This window comes from Ovis aries, chromosome 13 (assembly GCF_016772045.2).
Source record: "Ovis aries strain OAR_USU_Benz2616 breed Rambouillet chromosome 13, ARS-UI_Ramb_v3.0, whole genome shotgun sequence".
NCBI lineage: Eukaryota > Metazoa > Chordata > Mammalia > Artiodactyla > Bovidae > Ovis > Ovis aries.
This window is the reverse complement of record NC_056066.1, coordinates 58,148,804-58,174,043: the sequence shown is the minus strand read 5'-3', so window position 1 is coordinate 58,174,043 and position 25,240 is coordinate 58,148,804. Positions and strand designations below refer to the sequence as shown.

Below are 25,240 nucleotides of genomic sequence, written 5' to 3'. Positions count from 1 at the left end.
GAGGAAGGCCTGGCGCCCACTGGGTGCCCAACAAAGAATCATTCTTTCCATCAACCTCACTGCCTTCTCTGCCAGGGTGCTGAGGTTCTGGTCTCTTTGAGCCTCAGTCTTCCCACCTCTGGAAGGGTGTCCTGGCCACCTGACCCAAAGGGCCGTCCTGAGTATTAAATGCCCCCGCCACCGGCCCCACATCCTGCAGGCCCACTCCATGGTCTGGGTCTCACTGCCTTCACCTGGGAAGTGGGTACAGCCTTGCTCGTAGGCAGAGAGGGGGAGGAAGTGGGAACACACAGAATACCACCAGGATCAGGGGTCCCACAGTCTACCCTATCCACTGGGGAGGACAGTGTGCGGATGACAAAGCCTCAGGTGGCCTCCCCTGCTGGTCCTTACAGGGACCCCAATCCACTCAAATAAAGGGGGGGGGGGTTGATTGTGGGCTACATGTCAGAGGACTCATGACAAGCACTTCCCCCTGTTCTGTTTTTGGTTTCCAGACTCATCTTTAATAACTGCTTTTAAGAGGCTGCTTCTAATCTCTGCTCCTCCCACAGCGAACAACCCACGGGCTCCGACGTCTGTGGGCAGAACCTCTGGTTTTACCCAGACACACGGATGTGAAGGTTCTGGAAGACACCCACTGCTGTGGGGGATACGACGCCAGGGTTTAGAACAGTGTACTCTCTGGTCAAGGGTTCAACTGGAGCAATGGGAAATGGGAGTTCATGGTTTTCCTATGCCCGGGGCAGGGCCAGCGCTTGGTCAGCACTGCTGTCTAACAGGTGGACTCCAAGGCTACTGGCGATGCGACTTGACCGGGTGACCTATCCAGGACTAGAGAGAACTCAGACGCTTCCTGCACTTGTGACTTCCTCCAGCACATACCTGATGTCAGTCTCATCAGGCAACTACAGCAGACATTACTAATCAATGACTGCACTTTCCCCCTCCCCCCACCGCTGCCCCACCCTCTGCCCATCTCAGGCCTCGGGGAGATTCCTGTCCCTAGAGTCCCAGGAAGTTAAGTGAAACATTTTTCTGCAAACACTTCTCCAAACATAGATGTGAGGAGTCTTTGGAAGGAAATTATAAAATATGGGGAGTAACTAGAAGTCCTGAAGGACAAGGTCTAGGGCAGCTGGGAGGACCACTGACGGACTGACCCCAGGGATTAACATAAACACCCACAGACACATCTTTCCGCACCTTCGCCCACACAGGCTCCTGCTGTGCCTGCCTCTCCATCCTGTTCCGCTTTCCCAGACACATCTCAGACCCCCAGGGCCTTCCAGATGGCTCCTGAGAAGTGGGAGCAGCTCTTCCCATGAGTGGAGGAAAGTGTCCAAGGGACAGAAGCCCAGTTCCCCTCACCACAGCCTCTGACCCTGACTATCCCAGGTCCTCTATCCCTCTGTCTTGCCCTCAGCTGTGACCACATTGAGGTGGTCCAGGGCCTTCATCATAACCTTGACCCTGCCCTCCCTCCCCCTACACCAGGTCCAACTGCTGTCCCTGGTACCCTGGAACATGGCAGGACCACCTCTGCCCTGTCTCAAGCCCATTCTCCACGCTGCAACTGGAGATGGGTATCCACAGACCTTGTTACCCCTCCCTCTCCAGCTCTAAACCCTTGGAGGGCTCCTCAGTACCCCAGCATCAACTCCAAACTGAAACCTGGTGAGATCAGATCCCATCCTCCGAGCTCTAAGAGGCCCCACTTGACACCTCAGCTCCAGCCATCCTGGTGGCTTTGAAAGTCCCAAAGGCAACGCACAGGTTCACTGACCTCTGCGGGAACTCTTCATCCCTGGGATGAAATCTTGCTTCTCCTTCTGCAAGCCTGCACCAACAGGTATTGTGGCCTGAACAGGTGATGGGTACCATGTGGCATCCCCATTCTAGGAGCTTCTCCCCAGCACAGCAGAGCTGAGAGGGGTCATTCAGAGCAAGCGACTGGCTGCAACACACAGCAAGTCCTTGGCAGGGCCCAGCCCCACTGGGCTGATTCCCATCCTGGGCACATCACCCCCAACCCAGCTCCTGGCTTCCCCAGCCGCCCCCACCTCCCAGTGCCATCCTGCACCCTAAGATGCTTCTCTTCCTGACTGCCATGGCCTCTGCCCAGGTTGTCTACTGGCTCTGAATTCACCAGGGGGATGGGGGGCTCTATCCCAAGAGGAACAATGTCACAATTACCAATGTCAAGAGGCATGGCACTCAGGGATTGTGGGTTAGCTCATGTTTGCCCCAATATACAGATGAGGCAGCTGAGGCTCTTAGTGCCTACAGACCTCCCAGTTAAGAACCAGGCCTAGAATTAGAGCTTCCAACTGTCTCTCTCCTTGGTCAGCACTAGCTCCCAGGCAGAGACGCCCTGAGCTTCCTGTCACCAACGGTCACAGACAAGGCGTCTTAGGGACATTTTGGTCTACCCCAGCCCGGATGAAGCACCCAGACATGGGGAGAATACGGGGCAGACAGAGCCTGGAGGCTGGGGGATGTGGTACGGACACGTCTCTTCCCACGGGGTTTCTTGGGCTCGGGCCGGGCCAAGCGCTACCCTTGGGATCCGGCTGGCAGCCTGGCCCAGATCTCCTGGCACGGGCTGCAGGGTTTTATTTAGATGGTGTCCGCTGGGCAGCTCTGGGCACACAGGCTCAAGTGGGCGTAGCTCCATCGGGTTTCACGGCGTGTCTCCGCTGGGAGCAGCCTCCAGCATTACAAATCAGTGCGTGTTTTGCTGGGAGGCTGGTCACTGGCCGAGGAGGGCAGACAATGGGCTGCCTCCTTTGAAATGGGTGTCCCTTCACCCTTCCCCTCCCCTTTCTTCTCTGGGGGAAGATCTCTTCCTGCCTCGGCCCAAGTCCCTTTCTCTGGGGCCTCTCTCCAACCCCTGACCCTCCAGAACAAAAGGGAGCGTGAGCGTCTAGACCGCCAGTCTGAACGTGAGAAGAGGGCATTGTATAAGTGGGACAGAGGCCTGCCTCCCCAGTGGAGAGGTCGGGGCACAGCAGGGGCTGGGAGGGGTGTGTGAGGGCCCGACACCTCTGGGGTCCCCCTGACTGCCCTCCTGGGAGACAGGGATGTGGCCAGAGCTCAGCCCCGAGGATCCGGCTTGGGTGGCTGCCAAGGCTGGATGTGCCATCTCCAAATGAAATGCAGGGAATCCCTCGGCCCGTCACTAAAAAACTAATTCACTTGAGGAACTAATTCACAGGAAGCCCTAGGAGCAGCGCCTGAACATAGGCACGCACAGAAATGTCAGGGGCTTCCCAGGTGGTTCAGTGCGTAAAGAATCCGCCTGCCAATGCAGGAGACACAAGCAGACACAAGTTCAATCCCTGGGTCAGGAAGATCCTCTGGAGGAAGGCATGGCACCCACTGCAGTATTCTCACCTGGAAGATCCCATGGACAGAGGAGCCCGGTGGGCTACAGCCTGTAGGGATGCAAAGAGTCAGACATGACCAAAGTGACTGAACATGCACACCCACGCACATAGAAGTCAGCTGTTTATCATGACCAGTTTAGAAGCTTCAGGTGCGTTCTGGGCTGAGGTGACCAGGCTGCGGAGTCCCTAGCAGGGACCCAGGAGGTGAGGAGTGTCTTCTGGCATCTGGAAGGCCTTGCTTCGAGTAGCGGAGGGGACATCTGGGCAGCAAACACTGGCTGCGTGACTCCACCTTCCTACTCACACTCTCTGGGCCTCTAGGACACCTTTGTGAAAAGAGGCTAGAGTAAGATCTGTGGTTTCTCAGACTATGTTTTACCAGGAAGACCTCTGCTTTAATGAAAGTCTGACTCAGGAGCGTTGATCTATTGAGTGGATACAGAAGCAGCACTGCTTGGCCAATGTGAGGCTTGGAGGTAAGAGACTTTACAACTATCCCCCTTAGCAGCTGGGGTCCACCAGACACCCTCTTCGTTCTGGGCACTGGCCCAGCCTCTCCAATGGGCATCAGCCTGTTTGGGACATAAAGGCACAGGCTGCTACCCAGGCAGCCGGGATGAGCAGGAGGTCCCCACGGCATCCTCAGACCCCACCTCTCAGGGAGGAGACAGGGCACAGGCCACCCAGAGGGGACGTCTCCCTCCCCCTCCCCAAAGCTGCTGGGGCATGGTGGAGGCCCTGCACCCATCTCTCCAACCACTGCTATCCCCCCTTTATCAGCCTGCACTGCAGGTGCCTGGAGACAGGCCTGTGGAACAAACTAATCTCCATGTGACGAGGCTGTGAGCGTTTAGACGTCTGTCTCTGTCATTTATCAAATTCTTTGAATTTTTCTTAAATAAGGAGCATGTATCACTTTTTCCTATCAGAAGAATCAGGCTATTTTCACTGTGAAATTATCATTATCTCTTTAGGGCGGGTAAACATTGCTATGGGCATTCCAAGAGGTCTTCATGGAAAAGGCAGAAGCCTAAAAAGCAAGCACGCATCTGGGCTAGCCGGTAACTCCTCTGCTGGGCCTCTGTCCTAGGAAATGCTCAGAGAGGACACAAGGGCTTCAAGGCCAGTCCTGACCCACCGCAATCCCTGGGGGTGGGCCCTGGACGCCAGCATTGCTGGGGACCCTGCTCATCAGAATTCAGGACCGTGGGGTCTCGAATCTATATCTCCTACAAGAAAACATAAAAATGCTGACTCCTGGCACACCCCCAGTTTCCAGATCAGCACCCCAGTGGGCAAGTCCAGAAGTTTCTCTTTTTCAGTTTCCATGTCTGAGTTAAGAACGCATGCATCTGATAAAACGGGCTGCACTGGTCCCACAGGACACCCCCATTTACAAGGCTGATGGAAAAGCAGAGGAAACAGAGAAAGCCAGCCCTGGCCTCAAGGCCCACCTCTCTCCGGTCTCTTCCTGTGGGACTTGGGGAAAGCTGTTTCACGTTCACTTGTTTCCTTACTTCCTGTCTGCCCCACTCAAGTCGGGCTGCCTTTCTCGTGGCTGTGAACTTCTAGAGCATTAGGCCCAGCACACAGTAGCTGCTCAGTGTGGTGCCTTGTGTGTGCGTGCTCAGTCCCATCCGACTCTTTGCGACCCCACAGACTGTAGCCCGCAAGGCTCCTCTGTCCATGGGATTTTTCAGGCAGGCATACTGGAGTGGGTAGCTGTTCCCCTCTCCAGGGGATCTTCCTGACCCAGGGATCGAACCCAGGTCTCCTGCATTAGCAGGCACTTTCTTTACCAGCTGAGCCAAGTGGGAAGTAAATGTGCTCAGAAAATGTGTTGAATTCACGAATGAAATACTAAGGCAAACTACCCATTAGTGAGGCTCCTACATGAGCACAAAATAATAGATGACACAGCCACCCCAGCCTTCAGCACACCCATTAGTTAGGATGGGCTGAGGGTTCCTTTCCTGCACCCACAGAAGGGCTTTGAGTTGGGGGGTGGGCAGAGGCAGGCTCTGAAGGGGTAGGGGCAGATTCACGGGGGTCGAGGTCCCCCTCCGTGCTGCAGGGCTGGGTCACCAGGGTCTCTTGGGAAGGATGAAACAAGGGTGAAGGAGGCGCCCGGGGAGCCCAGGTAAGCAAGCCCACGGGCAGGGTCTGCAGGGCCCCCCCCCGCCCCGTTAGGCAGCAGTTCCCATTCCTCAGAACACTTCTCCTGGCCCCTGGGGGGAGGGCAGAAGGAACTTTCCCCCAAAGAAAGCACTCCTCTGCGGTAGAAAATGAAATGGGCCAGAGTGCAGACTGGTAGATGCCAGCACCCTCATCCCTCCCTGAGCAGGGAAGACACTGGCCTGAGGCTAGAGAGCAGGCTGAGGCTAGGTGCACAGCTCCCGATCTAGGTCTTGTCCATGACACAGCCACAGCAGGTGGCTCAGACCACCTCGCCGGTACCCAGCCTCAATACTGGTGCCAGCCCCCACTGTGCCTCTACTTCCTGTGGACAGTGAGGTGAAGAGAACCCTGAATGTGCCTGGGAGGGACTGGCACCTCTAACCTCATGGGAGAAAATTTTCCCTGGGTAGAACGCCCACTCATGCCTCAGAGCCCTGTCTAACTTTCCCCACTAGAGCCAAGGGCTTCCATGCCACTCTTTCCTTCCTTCTCATGGGCAGGTCCTAGGGTTCCCAAAGCCATCTCTCCCTCAATACCGGCCATGTCTTAACCACAGGAGAGGCCCCATTGGTGGAGCATCTACAAGGCACCTGTCGCTCAATTGAGCAGGTCTTCTCTCCCGCAGTCCTCACTATGACCCCATAACGTGGGTGGCTCTTACCACCCCCATTTTGCAGAGGAGGAAACAAGCTCAGAGAGCAGAGGCAGCCGCCCCAAAGACATTCTCCTAAGCTTCAGAGGTCGGAGCCTGGATTTCTTCTCCTTGGATCTGGGTCCTCTGCCCGCTCACTCCCTGCATGCCAGGCCTGGCCTCAACAAGGACTCTGAAGGCTGCTCCCCTTCAATGCACAGCAGATGTGCCCCTGGACCCACAGGGTGGGGCTGATACCCACGGGGCAGCCAGGAGCAAGGGCCTGGTCCCTCCCCCAGAAGCCCTCCTCCTCTGCTCCTTCAGGGAAGCTGAGTGTCCATGTGCCCTGAGGCCGGCAAGGGATGGACACAGCCACTCCTGGTCGCAGAAGAATTCCTCGAGGGCCAAGGCTGCCAGATGGAGAAGAGGCAGGACGGCTCTCCCACGCCGGCTGGCACCGCTGGCTTGAAACCCACTAACGGGGTGACCGATGGAAGCTGGAATCAGTCAGCCTGGAATCTGGGGCCCCTCTGTCCACTGCCACCTCACCTGGACACTCTTCAGAGTCGAGAGAAAGGGCAGAGCTCTGCGACCCCAGGCCACCCTGGACTGGCCAGGCCAGTCCCTCCTGGTGCTGAATGGCAAGGCTGATCAGATCCACAAGGACCATAACCATTCCCTGGCCAAGCCTGTAGCCCACACAGATAAGTGTGGGAGCCAGACTGCTAGGGTTCAGGGCCTGGCCCACCACTCACCAGCCATAAGCCCTCAGGCAGCGCCCTCCCAGCCTCAGCGTGTGCATGTCTATACAAGGGACCTAGTGATCACAGTCCTGCCGGGGGCGCCGGGAGGACTCCACATTACAGCGAGAGTCCTGGCCCTCGTTCTCTGGGACACAGTGCGGCTGCCTAAAAGCTCTTACTCTTAGGACTAGTTTCCTGGCTTTCACACCTGATCACAATCAGCTCCTGATTTAGCCCCTGGCATGGGTTAAGGTCTTAGGGGAAGTGGTCAGACCAAAATCTACCCAGAATCAAGGAGGTGGGACCAGGGGGTGCAAAGGCCAGACGGGCCCCCGGGCAGTGGAACTGCATTGGCCCAGCTCACTGGTGAGCAGGCCAGGGGCCGCTGAGCCTGCATTCCCACCCAGGGGCCAGGACGCATGGGTCTGACGCCTGCCACACGCCCAGGATCTTCCACATTCCAGCCAAGCTGCAATGCCTCTGTGGGCTGCAATAAAAATTCCTAGACAGGTAGTCAGGGAGGCGGCAGGCCTGGATGAGCAGAGGGCAGGGGAGCCGGGGCTGTGTGCTCCCACAAGTAAGGCCAGTGGGTTGAAAGAGCTGCCTCTTTGCCCTTTCCTCTCAGATCTTTCGGGCTGGACCCAGGCCTGGGATCTGAGACTGGGAGTGCAGGGGCAGGAAGGTCCCTGAGTCTGAGGCTCTTTGGAAGGAAGCTTGGTTCTCCCCATCAAAACAGCCTCTCCAGTGGGGCCCACCAGGAAGCTGTGACACCGCCGAGACACTCAATGCCAGCCTCACAAGGGGTCTTCAAACAGCTCCCTCCACCGTCTGTCACATGCTTTGACTGTTTTGAAAATAGTCGAAATAAACACAGCTCTGCCAACCCCCAAGTCAGAAAGGCAGCAGGACTTCCCCCAAAGCAGGGCCGTGTCCCAGACATAATCAGGGGACGGTGGGGGCAGTGCAGCAGATGGCCAGTCAGGAGCCCATGCCCCACTGTGAGGCCCAGGACGGAGCTGGGACCCATGGGACTCTGTACTTCCCTTATGCCTGCCTCTCCCCAAAGCCAAAAAGGTGCATTAGGCCCCTGCACAATAAACCAGGTCTATTCTGCAAAATATCACATCATTCCAGGCACTGGAGGGTAATTAAGCTAGGGAGAATTTTTTTTTTTCTTTTACAGAGAAAGAACACAGAAATCTTGATTCCAACACATACAGAGATCAGAGGACACACAGCTGTGTGGAGCAGGTCACGGACGCCAGGGCAATGGGCTGGCTTCTCCCCACCTTCCTGAGCATAAAGCCAGAGCCTGTCACCTGCAGGAAGTTGCTTGGAGCTGTGTCTAGGGGAAGGATGGGGGCTTCCCCCTCCATCCATAACTCCCTGCCCATGAACTATCCCCTTGGCTTCCCGCCTCTGACACGACCTTGCGACCTTGAGCTCATTAGAACTGAGTTGACCCCGACCTTCAAACAGCCGGCTGACCCTAGGAGGGCAAAGAGCAAAGTGCTGTGAGCCTATAATTGCTTATTAAAGACCCCGGAGGACTCCCTGGGAAGTGCACCTTAAACATCACTTCAACCGGCCTTCCTGAGCTTTGCCATTTCCAAATACCCTGTTACAGGAATTTAAATTTCTTGATATTTAAAAAAAGTAAATATTCAATCCCTTTGACTACGAGGCCTTGTTTTAAGCAACACTCATGAAATCAATGATGTACTTTGCTTGTCCCATCCTTCCTAATTTACATTCAACATCTTTTAACCCAAGGACATAACTATTAAATCTAAAATGCCTGTCCACATGCCATCTAAGGTTTTCTTACGGGCTGCCAGTCGGCTTTGGGTCTGTCAACTTCTCTGAACTTACAAAGTCAGGAGGTTATGACTCAAGTGGTGTCAAAGGGTCCCAGATCTAACTCAGCCAATTATCCTCATGTGCCCTTGGGAAGTGACTCCTGTCCTCTGAGCCTCAGTCTGTCTGCCCATCTGAAAAACAGGTCTAGTAACAGCAGCTCCTGCAAAGCTGCATGTAGCATGGTGCCTGGCATTCAGTAAATACCTGTAAGTGAGCTGTGTGTTGTCACATGCAGCCCAGAGAGTCAGCACACTTACTAGCATCCGCATTTTACAGATGAAGAACTGAGGCCTGGGGAGTGACAGAGCTGTGATTCTAAACCGGCATTCCGTCTCTAAAGCCACTCTGTGAGGGTCCTTTCCTTCCTCAGGCAACACTCGATTCCAAGTGTCAAGGACCCCTTCTGCCAGCCCCACACTCTCCAATGAGGCATGCCCAACCCCCAGGACATACAGCTCCATCCCAAGGTCCGAGCTGTCCGTGGGCATCAGCCAGCAGGAACTCAGCCTCAGTGCTCTCTGCCTCTGAGTAACCACCTCCCCAGACATGATTCACACCTGTCTGGGGTCACCCACATCCTCATTCCTTGCAGAGGAATGCGGGCCAGGTGAAGCAGGCTGGAGGACTGGCCTCTGCGGCTGGTGCAATCGTGCCAGGCGGCGGCAGAGGTATGGCCCGCTGAGTTTCCAACGCCTCTGCCACCATCCTGAGCCCCCCGTGCTGGAGCTGGACAGATGCCCAGGTCCTCGATGCCTGTTTATGGGGCTCAGATTCAGGTTATAAAACCTCTTCCCCATGGAGGCTCCTGGAATTCCACCGTTAAACAGTCATTCCTTTGGGTTCATATACCCCTTTGACGAGGCTTTCCCCTGTGTGAACAGCAGCCTCATGGTTCATCCATACAATAGAGGGCTGCTCAGAAATAAAAGGAACCACAACTGAGACACACAACACGGATGGATCTCAAAGTCAGGAGGCTGACTGAAAGAAAGCAAACAAAAAGAACATACAGTGTGACTCCATTTATGCAAAGCTCTCCACTCGGAACATTTGATCTCTGGTGATGGAATCTGCAGTGACTGCCTCGGGGCGGGGCAGGTGTAGAGGGGCAAGGGGCAGAGGGGCTTGTGGGGAGCCGGAAGGACCTTCCTCTCGACCTGGATGGTTGTCACAGACACAGACACTTGCCAAAACTCATCACAGTGTGCACTTACGTCTGTGCACTTTGTGCTTCTAAATTATACCTCAATAAACACATCGCAGCAGGGGAAAACACAGATTCCGAAAGGAAGTTTAACAACTGAAGGGAAGAGAAGGGGCAGCTGGTGAGATCTGACTGGGCCTTTGCAGTATCTTCCTTCTCACAAGAACCCCGGGTTTCAATTAAGCCTGTTTTACAGAGAACAAAATTAAGAAGGGAGGAGATGAGGAGAGATGGTAGGGGACAGAGGTATGAGCAGGGCTCATCGGGGGCTTCAGTGATGGGAAAACCTTAAGTCTGGAACATTCTGCCTTTGGCTACAAGCCCACCAGTGCCCTGTGTGATGCCCCTTCAAGAAGCAAGGTGCCACCCCCAGTGAAGCAGAAAGCCGCACAGGTAAACCAAGAATGCCGGAGGCAAAAGGAGGGGGCAGATCCAGTTGAAGGCCAGGTTTCAGGCTGTGGCTGCCAGCCACAGGGAGCAGAAGAGGAAGCCAGGACACCGGGTGCTCATCCTCATCCTGGCAAAACCAGGCGCCCCACCGTTACCCAACAGACAGTAACATACAGCCCCTGGCTGCCACTCCAGCCACCAGGCCCCAGACCATCCCCTTGCACCATGGCGGGCAAGAGGCCTCAGGTGTTGCTCAGCTGTTCAAGCACCTGGCCCGGAATGCCAGACGGGTGCTGGAAGGCGAGGCCCAGGCCCCATGGGCCCGGCTGCCCGACTCGGTGCAGCTTGCAAGCGTTGCTGCAGCCTGGCTCGCGCGGAGTCCCGCCAGCCCGCTGTCCTCACGGTGATGACACTATTAGTGGCAGTGCTCCCATAAGCCACAGAAGGGTTTCATGCCTAGGTTTCCTGTACTTCCTCAACTGGATCTCAGTTTCTCTATCTGCAAGCACTGCCGGGTGGGGGCCAGCCTAGCGGGGCTTAACCCCAGCTGCACCCTGGAATTCCCTGGGAACTTTTAAAAAGCCCCACTCCCACCCTGGGGTACGTCTGAGGGTCAGAGTTGCAGAGGCACTGCAGCTGTGGCTTCCACGGTCAGCAGAATGGAGAAGGGCAGGGTTGAGAAGGGGACTGGAGGGGGTCCTCAGTAGGAATGGCCTCTGGACCCCCTTCTCACCCCTCTGCCAAGGCAACCTCGCTGGAAGCCCAGCACCCCACAGGTCATGATGACCCCTTTCTCCCGTCAGCGGCAATCCGACCCAGGACAGAGCTCTGCTCCTGCTGGCCCCGAGCCCCAGGATGACTGCCCATGACCATTCGAAGAAGGAGAGTGCGCGGAGGAGGGAGGAACAGGACGCCAGGCCAGCTGCAAAAGCCGGAGGGCAAAGGCAGGAGACCTGGAGTCGGCCACGCTAGCACACGGGTGACAGGTGTTATGAAGCTGTGCGGAGAGACTCTGGAGCCCCGCGGCCCAAGATCAAGTCCTGCTCTGCTCCTGGCTGGCGATCTCTGTACCCTGGCACGTGCCCTGGCTCCGCCTCCTCCATGCCAACGAGGCTGCCACAAGAGTGTGCATGATGCTCGGTGAGCATCTGAGACCATCAGCAGGACTAGCTGGGGTTCGAAGAGCCACAAAGCCACTAAAGAGATCGCCAAGAAAATAAAACAAACAAAGTCACTGGGGGCTCAGTCCCCAGATACTGACTGTCCAGCTTCTCTCCTCTCCTGCTCTTTTTTTTTTTAATCCCATCCCCATCTCCTGAGTCTATTCCAGGGAAAGGTCCAGAGCTCATTCTCACTACAGTGTAAAAGAACGCCACAACGCACATTCAAGGTGAAAACAAAGGTTTCTGTGACGTTTGAGTTGGTGACCCCAACTGTAAAGAAGGACAACTGAAGTACTGTCTGTGGGGGCGAGAGTAACATGGGTAGGGGTCTTATTCCAGATCTCATCAGGAACAAGTCTAGAGAACTGTGAGGAACCCAGGCCTGACAGCTTAAGCTGGGATTTGGGTCACATCGAGGTGGCGGCTCAGCCTTAGATCTGACAGTAGGGACGGTTCCTGACTTGTCAGGCAGCCCAAGGGCCTCCATGAAACATGCTGAGCAGATGGCGAGTCTCGGTGGCTACATGCAGGAGTGATTCCTCCTCTTCCAGGATTTCTGCAGCCCTTGATGCTTCCCCATGCTGGGATTGATTAGCAATGTCTGTCATGGGCAACAAGGGGAATGCTGGCTCAAATGCCATGTACTCATTCTTGATCCACACTGTGAAAGTCACAAAGCAGCTCAGTAAGTACCAGCTAGATTCTCTTCTAACTATGTTAATGACATAAAGGAGCTGGGAGTCCACAGACACATGAGCTGATGCAGAGGACAGAAAACAACGGAGCAAGTCACACAGACAGAATAAACCGGACAAGAGGACATCAGGAGAAAGGGCTGCAGGAAGAAATACTCCTTATCTCAACAGACCAACTTCTGGATTATGCACTAGCAGGCAGGGCCTAGATTTATGTGGACTATTGGAGGTTGGAATCATAATTGTACCTCTAGGCCAAGTAGCAGGTGACTCTAATCACTCTCCGGATGGGAGGACAGTGACATTTTTATTTAGGGCCAAAAGTAACTAATAAAACTAGACAAAACAGTGGCTCCACGTGTAAGTCTCCAAATACTTAAGGTTAATGCAAAGTCTTGACAACCGCAAACATCTAGTAACTATCCTTGTTAGAGTAATGGAGAGGGGATAGGAGTGGCCCTTGGCCCTTGAATGTGTATTGTGTGTATTCAGTCACTAAGTCGTGTCTGACTCTTTGCAACCCCATGGATTGTAGCCTGTCAGGCTCCTCTGTCCATGGGATTCTCCAGGCAAGAATACTCTAATGGGTTACCATTTCCTTCTCCAGGGGCTCTTCCTGACCCAGGGATCGAGCTTGCCTCTCTTACGTTGGCAGGCAGATTCTTTACCACTTGAGCCACGTAGGAAGCCCCTTAAGCCTGGATATTTAAACTGTTCCATGGTGGACCCAGTGCAGAGACTTTTAAAAAAGGCAACATTCTCTGCCTTTGTGGCTTTTGGGTTGGAAACTCTGCTCGAGGCTTGATGGGGGTGTCCTTACATGTCAGCCTGCTCAGAGATCGGCATCCATAAATGTGGGAGAGATATACCCGAGATAGGAGTGCGTTTAGCTGTGGTCCATCAAGGACCAACAACAGTGGCAAATGCAGGGATGCTCAAAGGGCTGGCTGGTGTTATTTAATCGGTCATACTCACCAATGTAATTGACACCCTTCCCATCACTACGATACAGCCACCTCCCTCTCCCATATCATAAACAGATTAGGAAAAATCGATTCCCTATGGCCGTGACCCCCGTCGGCTGCTCAGTTCAGCCCCTTATGAATCACTCTGGGCTCACTGCGACGGCATTCTGAAATGACTGCACGATAACGGGGCGGCACAGACACCAATAAATGAATCATGCCTTCCCCAGGACCAAACCTTTGGCTTTTACAGACACCAATTACAAAGGAGAAAGAAAAGAACAAAGAAATTACTCAGGGTGTTTGCGCAAAGTTGATTCATAGGTTTACAGAATTATTACCGACTAAACTGTTTTCAGGAAGGCAATTAGATCTATGACCAGCCTGAATTCTCAGACTTGGGAATTTGCAAAATGGGGGCCCTGGCAGTTACCAAATTCCTGCAGGGCTCCCCAGGCTGAAAGAGCCTCCCTGCCCCCACTTCACTTTCTACTTTCTTTTGGACATTTATTTCAGATCTTATAATGTATAGCCACATGAGCAATGTCTGGATGTAAGCACATACGCACTGAATCTTACCAAATGTCTTGGTATTAACATTTATTTCATTTATCTAAGTGTAGCAGCCACAACAGACCATACAGATTCTCCTTTCCTGATCAGTGTTTTGAAACACATGACCTACAGTCACCAAATTCTTCTGTCACTTCTCAACTGACATCTACTGGAGGAATATCAGCTACTCTACCTGGTATAAAATTTAGGTTGATTCAGAAAGAGTTTGTGGTGGCCATGGGCAAATTCTGAGCTTCCCCAGTGGAAGTGTGGCCTCTGGGACCGATCACCCCCCAGGGCTTGGGTTGATGCTTGTTGACCAGGCACCTGAACCTTACGGGGCAGCTTTTGTTGTTGTTGTTCTTTAGTTGCTAAGTCGTGTCTGACTCTTTTTCGACCCCATGGACTGTTGGCTCCCTGCCATGCTCCTCTGTCCATGGGATTCTCCAGGCAAGAATACTGGAGCGGGTGGCCATTTCCTTCTCCAGGGGATCTTCTTGACCCAGGGATCGAGCCCGTGACTTGACACTTGTGGGTCAGGCATCTGAACACTATGAGGCAGCTTGAGCACAGCAGAAAGCATGCCTCTCAGCAATGTCTGACTTTGGTGGGCAAAGTCCCATGAGTGAGAACAAACCTGGGCTCACCCCTGGCTGATACTCTTGGGCAGCAGCCCATCTTACCAGCAGCTGCCTGGACCATCTCGGGCAATGCAGGACAAGGGGGCAGCGGCGCTGTCCTGCCAAATCCACTCTGGATGAGCAGTTGGCAACCAGGCACCCAAGACAAGTGGCGCTGAGAAAACCTCTTCAGAGAAAGGGCAGTTTCTTTGCCGCACATGTGCAGGAAAACGGACTCAGCACCCACTTCTATTGCTTCCGAGGACGGAGCCTGAGAGTTCTGATTTCATCTCCAAGGGAGCCCAGGACAAAGGCAAGGAAAGCCTCAGGTTCAGTCCTAGCACACCTGCAGATAGAGGTGGGGAGGTCCCCCCACGACCTTGAGTAGAGGGACCTCAGAGATGTCTCCTAGTCTTGGGCGGAATGCACCCACCTTAAAATTTTCTGCATGTTTTATACTATAAATATATGTATGTATGTTTCTTATATCCAATGATACATGGTTTTATGGGCTTCCCTGGTGGTTCATTGGTAAAGAATCTGCCTACAATGAAAGAGACATAGGAGATGTGGGTTCGATCCCTGGATCAGGAAGATTCCCTGGAAGAGGGCATGGCAACCAACTCCAACTCTTGCCTGGAGAATCCCACGGACAGAGGAGCCTGGAAGGCTGCTGTCCACAGGGCCAGAAAGCGTCAGAAACAACTGAAGCAACTGAGCACACGTGCATGAACATGGTTTTATATATTAAAGCATATATTTCTGTATCCTTAACCACTGACACCCAAACAGATTCATGGCTGAATGTCACTTTTGTCCCCACCTGCAAAGCCAGGGATGGAAACACCAGCTCCTGTAGACCTTAAGGACCAACAGAGACTCTCCTGTCCCTAAAGCCTGACGTGATCTGCACGTGTTTCCCCATCTGTATGGTCAAGGCTGGCAGGAAGGCCAAGGGCCAGGAGTTTACAGAACCTCACTGTGGGCTCCCAGCAGCCCTGGGGGAAATGAAGGAACACCATAATCTACTCTTTCACCCACTGTTTCACTATTTATTGAACATCTTCTCTGTGCCGATATCATGCAGAAGTGGTATCCATCCCAAGCAGAATGTGTCACTGCTGCCAGCCCCCATCACCACCAAAGGCCATATCAGGGACAAATGATATGGGACCACTCCTTCAAACGTCGAAGAGAAGCTGGTGTCTCAAACCCACGTGACTGCTTAATGGTTCAGTTGTATCTGTCCAGCCCTGGGGAGCTGAGCCCTGTGCCACGCATGGAGCACCAGGAGGTGTTTCTAGAGGGCAGTGGACAGTGGGACATTAAGAGCTGGCTTGTGGAGGTCAGAGTCACTCAGATTTTACTCTCATTACCAATAAGAAAAGCTCTCTTTTCTGCCAGGAGAGCCATTTCCCAAGCCCACTGATACAACACTACATGACTGTAGTTATGAATATATCTGAGGGCTTCCCTGGTGGCTTCAGTTCAATTCAGTCGCTCAGTTGTGTCCGACTCTTTGCGACCCCATGAATCGCAGCACGTCAGGCCTCCCTGTCCATCACCATCTCCCGGAGTTCACTCAGGCTCACGTCCATAGTGGCTTAGATGGTAAAAAATCTGCCTGCAATGCAGGAAACCCAGATTTGACCCCGGGGTCAGTAAGAGCTCCTGGAGAAGGGAATGGTAACCCAATCCAGCATTCTTGCCTGGAGAATCCCATGGACAGAGGAGCCTGGTGGGTTACAGTGCATGGGGTCACAAAAGAGTCAGACAGACTGAGTGACTAACACTTTCACTCTTTCTTTCCATAAATACACCTGAAGGGAAAGAAGAGAAAATCAGACTCCACATTTCCCGATGCTTTCAACATTGGAGCCAGTGGACTGCAGAGGCTCTGACAATAAGTCCAGAAACTTACGCCTTCTTCCTTCCACCCTTACCCCGGTGAAAAACAAATGCATTATCAGACTCTGTGGGAAAATTAGGAAGATCCAATCACTACCTGGAACCTCACAGTAGCTGCCTCACCCTTCCAATCTACGGGTCTCACAGTCACGTTGGAGCCAGGGCCACACGGAAAGGGCAACCGAAGCAAGAGTGTGCAGAGAAGAGTCCCCCTAGAAATCCTCCTCCTGGGGATGTGGGGCAGGTCCTGGCGGTGTGCCTTTGTCACTTCTAAGCTCTTGTGTCATGTCCAACTCTTGGGACCCCATGAACTGTAGCCCACCAGGCTCCTCTGTTCATGGGATTCTCCAGGCAAGAATACTGGAGTGGGCTGCCATTTCCTTCTCCAGGGGATCTTCCTGACCCAAGGGTTGAACCTGAGTCTCCTGCACTGGCAGGCGGATTCTTTACCACTGCACCACCTGGGAAGCCTAGTGGCACTGAAGTGACACTGAGAGACCTTCAACCTCCCTGGGCAAGGCGGCGGAGGCAGGGGCGTGTCTGCCTGGGCTTCTGCACCTGCCCCCACGTGCGGCTCTGAGGTCTTCAGGAGAGATGGTGGGAGGAGGATTGGAGGGGGCACAGCTTCCTGCCCCAAACAGTGGAAATGTCTCTAGTATTCAAAACGGCATTTTGTGCTAGAGGTGCTTTTGATTGCTGGGCGACTGTCTTGACAATATCTGAAGTGGGTGTTAACCTCCCCTCTGTTCTGCAGAGGGGCAAGGGAGGCCCAGCATGGAACCCCAAAAGGATGATCTTGCAGGTCTACATCCTGACCACATTCTGTCCTGCCTGGAATCTTTTAGGAGTCTGCCTGTCCTTCCCTTCCATCCCCCCTCACACACAAGGTACCAACCAGGTTCAGGATATAATGAACAAAACTGATACTATCTTCAGCCTCTCGGCACTTGGTAACCAGAAGAGAGAGAGATGACACAACTCATTACACAACATTCAACACTATGGACAGGTCTGGAAGGAGAGATCCACAGAGGGCTCGCAGAGCCTAAACAGGAATGACTAGTCTGGGATGTTCTGCTCCACACAGGTTCCCTGTAAAGTCTAGATACTCATCATTTCTGGCCAGAAGGCTGGTATGCTCAGACCCTGGATGACCTGGAAATCCTGGAAAAGTAAAGATATGGCCCCTCCAGGGACAGTCCTGGGTGACTTTCCAGGCCCCTGACACCAGATCAGATGGTGGTAGTTTGGAGGTGGGGGAAGGAACTGGAGACAGCGACAGCCTGAGGCAAGACACGTGTTTGACGTAGACCTTTCCAATGAACAGTCAGCCAGCACACTGTTAGAGTGAAAAGGACACAACTATGTGCCCTGAGATTTGTTGGTGCTTCTCCCTAATGAATGGGAGTTGGTGTGGTGTCATGGGGAAGAAATCACAGGAGCATGGGCTGCAGGGTCAGGGCACTGAGATGTGACTCCCAGCAGAACATCAGTTCCTGGCTGTGTGACCTGGGGCAAGTGTCTTACCCTCTCTGATCCCCACTATTTGCATCTGCAAATTGGTGACAGCAACAGCTCTCTTACAGAGTTGTTTTGAAGATGGAGAAAAATGCGTCACTAGTGCCTGGCACATAATAAGCTCTCCATATCCAGCTAGGAAAGGGAGTGGAAACAAAAATCCATCAGTCACCCTGGAAACAGAAGACAGAAGCTGCTCTGTGGCTCTGGGAAAGCCTGGGGATGCCCCAAACCTTTCTCAGCCTCTCCTGGGGTGCCGAAGCCCCAGCTCCTGTTGGCAAGCCATTCCGGGCCCTTTCCCAGCTTGCCGACAGACACCTCACGGGTGCCGGAGGAGGCCCTGGGGAGACCCTGCGGTTGTCAGGGTTTGGCTTTGTGCTGTTGCCCAAAAGAAAGAGAAGTTGACACGACTTCAGATGCAGGTGGCTCAGAGGCTGAGACATGAGACAACCCGCCCCCGCCCCCCCCCCCACCACCGGAAAAGAAGATTGGAGGATCTTTATGATGGCCACCCCCCGGACCCCTGTAGAGTCACTTGTTAAAAATGGAAATGAATTTTCAAAACAAGAGCCTCACACCCACATTCTGAGTCTCTGGGCTGTGAGCTCCCATCTTAGGGAATGGATCCGGTGGGTATCTGAGGTCAGGGTGGTGCTGAGTTCTGGGGCTGCACACAGCCCCAGAACCCAGCTTCTGCCTCTAAAGTGGGCTGTGGGCTCCAGGAAGCCAGCAGGGGACCCTATGAGATGTCTGGAGCTTCTAGACCAAGGGCGGATGTGCTGGGGGTTTGCCAGCCAGGGACAATGACACACAAATATTCAGTCACCTCCACTCTCAAGGTCATGGTCTGGCACGGGCCTGTTCATTCCAACATTCCCAGCCAATTCTGGCACCCCAGGCTCCGAGTGGGGAAACCTTCTTCTGAAGGTCTTCTCAACAGGTGAAGGGCCAGAGTGTGACTGCTGGGGACAGGACAAGTAGGTCATCAGGCCAAGTCCACCCACTGTCACTGCTGACCCCCAGAAGCACAGGGTGCAAACAGCAGGCCAGACTCCTCGAGAATCCTCACAACACCCCAGCACATGGGAGCTGTTGTCACCCAGCCTGACAGATGGACTGAAGGACAAGGGACATAGCCAGCATGATATGGGGGCAGAGCTTCCATCCCTCTGGCTCTGAACCCACTGCAGTCCTCGGGCTGGAAAGGGTCTGCAAGCAGGTGAGAAAACAAGAAATTGCTTGTACTTAAAATCCAGGAGTTTTACAACAAAATCTAGCTCAGTCCCCTGAAACTGGGAGATCTGGCCTCATGGGGCCCACGTGCCTTTCGGCGGCACTTCTGCCCTTGGTTCTCTGCAGCCCCCTCCCCCGCCCCCGCCCCCGAGGACAAGAAGTTTGCCACCCTTAGCTGTCCTCTTCGGGCCTCGGGAAGCCCCCAAGCAGCAGGTACATCCTTTCTGCTCCACGGGCTCACAAAGATGAAGGGGCAGGCGGCACACACAGCACCCAGCCCTACCCCAACCAAGGGTACCTCACACACACACACACACACACACACAGGCACACGTGCGTACAACACCTTTTAAAAAGCACAGAATGAGTCCTCAGCCTTGATCTGCTACTCAGCACATGCACCAAAGAGCCCAAGGCTGGCAGGAGTATAGCCTCCAACACTCAACCTGTCACAGCGCCTTCTCTTTGTTCAGGATCCCAGGTGCCCAGCTGCCTGCCAACTTCTCTCTGGGTGATAACACCGGAGAAGACAATGCCACGCAGCCCTCCTTGGTGGGGGTCCACCACCAGCACCCTCCTCTTCAACACTTTCTTATGATTTGACAATTGCCAGAACCATAAGCGTTTAAAAACCCTAGCCCTGGGCTAGATGAGGTGGGGCAGGTACATGGAGGTGGGTACTTAGGCACACCTGAGCTGGTTGCTCTGGGATCACTGGGGTGCAAATGGATCTTTTGCATCTTGCAGTCCCAAACATAAGAAGTGCCCCCCAACTCCCTGCCGCCAGCCTTCTCTCCTCTGCAGCCTCACCCACAGCTCCATCTCCCTTCTCTTTCGAAGGGCGAGTGCATATATTTGCACAACTCATCAGGGAGGAAGTGTGTGTGCACTTTTTCCCTTTTTATTTTTCTCACATGCCCAGAAGAAGCTGAAGCCATTCCGAACCCCAAGAGAAGCTGGCAGGAAAGGCAGAAAGGGGTAGCGGCTGACTGTGTGAACCCATACGTGTGCATGTGTGTGTGCATGTCAAGGGGGTGTGTGTGGACACGCACGTGTGTGCCTGTGTATGCATGTGTGCGCAAGAGCCACTAGTTGTTCTGTGTTTTGACAAACACTAAGCTCACCCCTGACCTCAGGTCACACTAGGCGATGTAGCTGGCTTGACCCAGGCCTCCTGGGAAGCCATGGCCAAGGGCCTGACCTGAGATCCAGTCAAAACTCAGCCTCTTACGGCAGCTCAACCAAAAACCCAGACAGAAAACATGTGGGTTAAAAGTCCCAACTGAGAAGGCCCACGGGTATAAAAGCTAGTGTTGAATCAATAGTTTAACCAGAAACCTGAAATATCTGTTTTCATGGGTGCCTGCGTCTTTCCTGGTGGTAAAAGCAAATTCAAGGCGAAAACCGGAAATTTCATCAAGAAGGAGCCCCAGTCTTCCCCGTGTGGCACACAACAACAGGTGCTCAACAAAGGCTACGTGGATGAGGGGCAGTGGCCAACTTGGGCTTCACGGGGACTGATTTCGGAAGGGAACTGACGACCAGCTCTGCCTTCCTCCCCTACCCAGTCCCCTTGGAAAAACCGGTAACTGATTAAAACAGTGGTTGTCAGCCAGGGACAATGTGCCTCTCAGAGGGCACCTGCCAAAGTCTGGAGACATTCTTGGTTGTTACAACTTGGTCGGGGGAGGACAATCCTATTCCTGATCTCTAAAGGATAGAGGCCAGGATGCTGGGTAAAACGCCAACACCCAAGACAACTGTCCCCTTCGTCCCAGCAAGGAACTCTCTGGCCCAGGCATCCTGGAGCCCGGGTTGACATTCCCCAGGATTCAAGTGTTACACAGGCACAGCACACGTGCCACAAAAACTGCCAGAAAACTGGGTTGTCCTGTGAGCTTCTGAGTCTCTAGTGCCCACGAAGATTTTTCGGGATCGGAGGAGAGGTCAGAGAAGAGGAATCAGAGGCTCATGACAGCAGTGTTTTTTTTTTAAAAAAAAGCTCCCACATTAGACACTGCTGCAGAGGTGCAGGGCAGGGTTAGGGCAGGGGTACCTCCCCGGATCCTCCCGAAATACTGCCACCAGAACCAACAGCTGGTTATTGTCTGGCCCCACAAGTCAGCCTGTCCAGAAAGCAGAGTGGGCACCTGGCTGCCCCCAAAAGTCTCAAGCAGAAGTTGGAGGAGAAAGGGGGTGATTTCTAACAGGCGCAGAAGAACTAAAAAGAGGTCAAAGAATGCCAAGAAAAATGCAAACATATGCCAGGAGGAATCCTTTCCTCAAAAGTCAGCGCATCCGACTCCTTAGCGATCATCTCCAGTGGGCTGTCACTTGAGCTGGCTGTGTCTGATTCTAAGACCCCTGGCTCATTTACAAAACGGGTATATTTTTTCAAGGGGTGTGTTCTGGGAACAGTGAATTCCCATCAGACAGCAGCCCTCAACCCTCGAGGCTCAGAAAAGATGGGAGCCCCTGGACAGTCTGGGCAGTGTCTTGTCAAAGTCAAGATGATCCTCAGAGCCCACCCAGTTCCCAGTCTCCCAGGGGCAAAGGAGATGCTGCTGATCTCCAGCCCGCAAGGTGAAGGTGGACCCCTACTCTGGGGACCCCGTTCCATAATCAAGATGGTGTGTGCATTCCACGAGTACCTACGTCTAAGCATTGACTGGGGGCCTGGGTAAAGCTTTTCATTGTCACTTCCCTGCATCTCTAAATCGAGGGTATGAACCCCAGTTGTGAAATCTGGTGTCACTGAAGTCCATACCAGGGCCCAGCACTATTCAAGCCAGACTTTGGAGGGGAGAGGTCTCATCTTGAAAGATGGTAGAGTTTGTTTTTTCAACTATCACAGTCTCCTTTTTCAGATGAGAGAGCTGAGGCCCAGAGGACTTAAGGGACTGCCAAGGGCCATCTCTTCTTCTCTAGAAGAGGAGCCACCTGGACATTGCCCTTCAGCCCACCTCAAAATCCAACTCTGACCTACTGGAACCCCCAACTCAGACCACAGGAAATGCACAGTGGCTACTGTCCATTTCTTTCCTTCCTTTCATCCTTCTTTCTTTTTGTATAAAGAAACTCCAGGCCTTAAAGGCTGCCTCATCAGACCATTTCCGGGAAACCTGATTAGCACTTGCAACAAACAGTTATATTATACCTGCGCTTTACAGACGCTTCCCTCCCTGCCCTGGGCTTTCTTCCAGGAAGCAGGGGCCATGTGTAAAAAATACACGGAACATGGTGACTAATGGGCCACCTCGGGGCCAGCTGGAGCAGGCCCGGGTTCCAGGCGCGCTAACCTCAAGGGTCCCTTTCGGATGCCGATGCACAGCAGTCACAACAGGCAACAGACTTAACGGCCCCTCCGTGTCAGCCAAGATAACGTTAGGGCTAGTTAGCCCAAGAAGGCACAGAAATAAAAATGAATTTTTTAAAAAGTCCTGAACACAAAGGAAGAAGAGTGGAATGTCTGACTGTGCCCAGCCCTCATAATGGATAAGTTCTGGCTGCCACTGCCAACCCCTGGTGGGGCAGGGGGAGCTTCCTAAGGCAGCTTTACAGGAGGGGGAGAAATAAGGCACCACAGAGGAACGAGGCTCTCCAAACGTGTGCGAACATATTTTAATAATATCCTCGTGCATTTCATTAGCCTCCCGAGTTCACAAAGGGCCTTTGGAAGCAATCTGGTTTAGTGCAACTCAATTCCGCAAACGCTGGCTCTGGGCAGGTTCTCCTGGCATCTCGCTGGCCTGGCGTGGGGCAGCTGGGAGGGGTGGGGTGGAGTTGGGGGGAGCAAGGCTTTCAATTCCAGGACTGGAGGGCGGGGAAGGCGGGGGGGACCAGCAGATGGAAGGACCCACCACCAAAGCCAGCCAGCCTGCCCCAGCCTGGCCGGTCACGGGTTATTTTTACCTCTTGCGCTTCACTGTACAGGCTCAGGGGCCGAAAACTGTGGCAGCCGCCTGCGGAAACTGGCTTATGAGTCACCCAGTGACTGCCCTCGCCTTGGTGGCGGCTGCCTCTGGACTCCTGGTCCCAGCTGGAAGGCTGGCCCTTGCGGAGAAGGGCTGTGTGCCACCCCCGCCTGGAGTGACTGGGGGCAAAGACTGGGAAGCTCAGAGAGGCAAGAGGTCCCCAAAAGGATGGGCGGGGGAAGGGAATATAGGCTAGAAGGCAGTCCCCTGGGGGGTGGCAGTCAATTCACCACCTAGACCAAAGCCCACCTGGGTGGGCTACAGATGTTGGGACTCCAGGCTTATTCCCCTCTCAACTCCTCCGAGTGCAGGGCCAGTCAGCACCAAGCTTCAAACACTCCCCTCCCCACCCTAAGTCTACCTCCTCCTTTCGGAGCAAGGCAGTCCCAAATACAGACAGCCCCAAACTTTGACTCATTTGTAACCACCGTCCCAGCCAGACTGAGCCAAGCTGTCCAGACAGAGGCTATTTATAGGTGCGTCGGGGACACAGACACTCACACAATGACACACACTCAGGATCCACGTCTCGCCAGCGCTGAGCCCTGGACTCGGAAACCTGGACACAAATGGTCCCCAGACCCTCAGAGAGACACACACACTCAAAAGAGGCACCCAGACCCGGACACAGGGACTCAGAAACCAAGAAGACTCTGTCACACACTCCTGGGGCAGCCAGCCACACAGAGGGAAGCCGAGACCCAAACAGAGACACACAGTCACAGCACACTCCACGGACGGCACGGAAACCCACTCACATAGACCGAGACCCACAGCGCCACGCACACTCCAGACACACACCCGGAGCTCCAGACACCGCGCAGGCCAGACAGTGTCTCACACGCCCGACTCCCCCCCTGCCCCCAAGCCAAAGTTGATAAAGAGCCGGCCTAATTGCTCCATTGCGACTGCCCCTTAGGGAAATAAAATGGAAACTTCACGGATCCACCCGCCCCAGCCCTCCCGCGCGCGGTGCCCTGCCGCCCTCTGCGCCGCTTGGCCCCGGGTCCGAGTCCCAGCGGGCGGGGCGCGGGCAGCGGGGGCCGTGCCAGGCTCTCAGCGCCGCGGGACAAAGCCGGGCCGGCCGCCAGCTGCCGCGAGCCGGGAGGGCGCGCCCGGGGCGCGGCGGGCGCAGCCGGGGCGCAGGGCGCACAGCCCGAGGGGGCGCGCACGGCTCGGGCCCCCGCCCGCATCTGCATCTCGATTCGGGGTCCGAACCTGACGGGGCCTCCGGGGAGGGGGGCGCGGGGTCACTCACTGATCTCCATGCTCTGGAACAAAGAGCGTTTGCAGTTGCACGTGCAGGAGACATTGGGCTGCCCGGCGGCGGCGGCGGCGGCGGCGGTGCTGTTGACCCCCATCAAGCGGTGCATGGACGGCGCGGCGGCGCGGCGCGGGGCGCAGGGGGCTCGGGGGCGGCCGGGGGGGGCTCCGGCCGGCGCCCGGCGCTCGGGCCCCGCATGCAGGAGGCGCGCAGCGGGGAAGGCGCGCCCCGGCTCGCCGGGCTCCGGGCGCTGCCAAGTTACCGGGGCGCCGTGGGACTCAGTGCTCGGGGCCGCGCTCCTCTGCGCACCCCCCGGCTGCCCCTCCGCAGCCCCGGGGGCGTCCGCAGTGCCCGCGGGTGGCGTCCGGGAAATGGGCTGGCAGCCGGGGCGCGCGCTGCCAGCGGGGCTGAGCCTCTGCTGCTAGCTTCCCCCAGCCGAGCGCCTCCGCCGCCGCCGCCTCCTCCTCCTCATTCAAGTCCAAGGAGATCGGGTTTCGCTCCGAGACCGCGGTCGGAGGCAGGCAGACGGTCTGACGTCAGCGCTAGACGGGGCTGCCGGTTCCCACCGCGCGGGGGCCGGGGAGGGGGCGCGCGCTGCGCCAATCCCCGCCGAGGTTCTCCCGCACCCCCTCCCCGGGCCGCGGGGCGGGGTGACGGGGAAGGGGGCGGGCTCTTAAAGGGCCAGAGCAAGGCGGTCCGCGTAGACCCGGGACCCGCGAGGCGAAAGAAGGGTGCAGCGTCCCCTCACAAACGGCGGTCAGTTTGGAAGCTCTGCCCCGCGCAGGCCAGGCCCGGGAGAGCGGGATTGGGTCCCAGCCTTTGTGGGTGCGTTCCCCCCAACCCAGGCCTCGGGGTCCTTGACCGAGGCTTTGGGGGGAAGCTTGTCCCCCTTCAAAGGAGCACGAGGTCCCTCGGACTCGGGGCAGGGGAAATTAGGGAAAGGAGGGGAG

The 25,240-nt window shown here is 55.0% G+C and overlaps 1 protein-coding gene across 3 annotated transcripts in view; it reads right to left on the bottom strand.

Moving 5' to 3' along the window:
* Positions 1-24,825, bottom strand: part of PMEPA1 (prostate transmembrane protein, androgen induced 1) — a 57,507-nt gene extending 32,682 nt beyond the window's left edge. Inside the window, exon 1 of one of the 3 annotated variants that reach the window (XM_027977014.2) lies at positions 24,245-24,825. In XM_027977014.2, the coding sequence (XP_027832815.1) occupies positions 24,245-24,338 (94 nt within the window). In that variant the 5' untranslated portion in view covers positions 24,339-24,825. Of the gene's footprint in view, positions 1-3,396; positions 23,879-24,244 lie in introns of those variants that run through there. The other 2 variants (XM_027977013.2, XM_060396986.1) reach the window with 2 other exon arrangements.
* Positions 24,826-25,240: the final 415 nt, after the last annotated feature.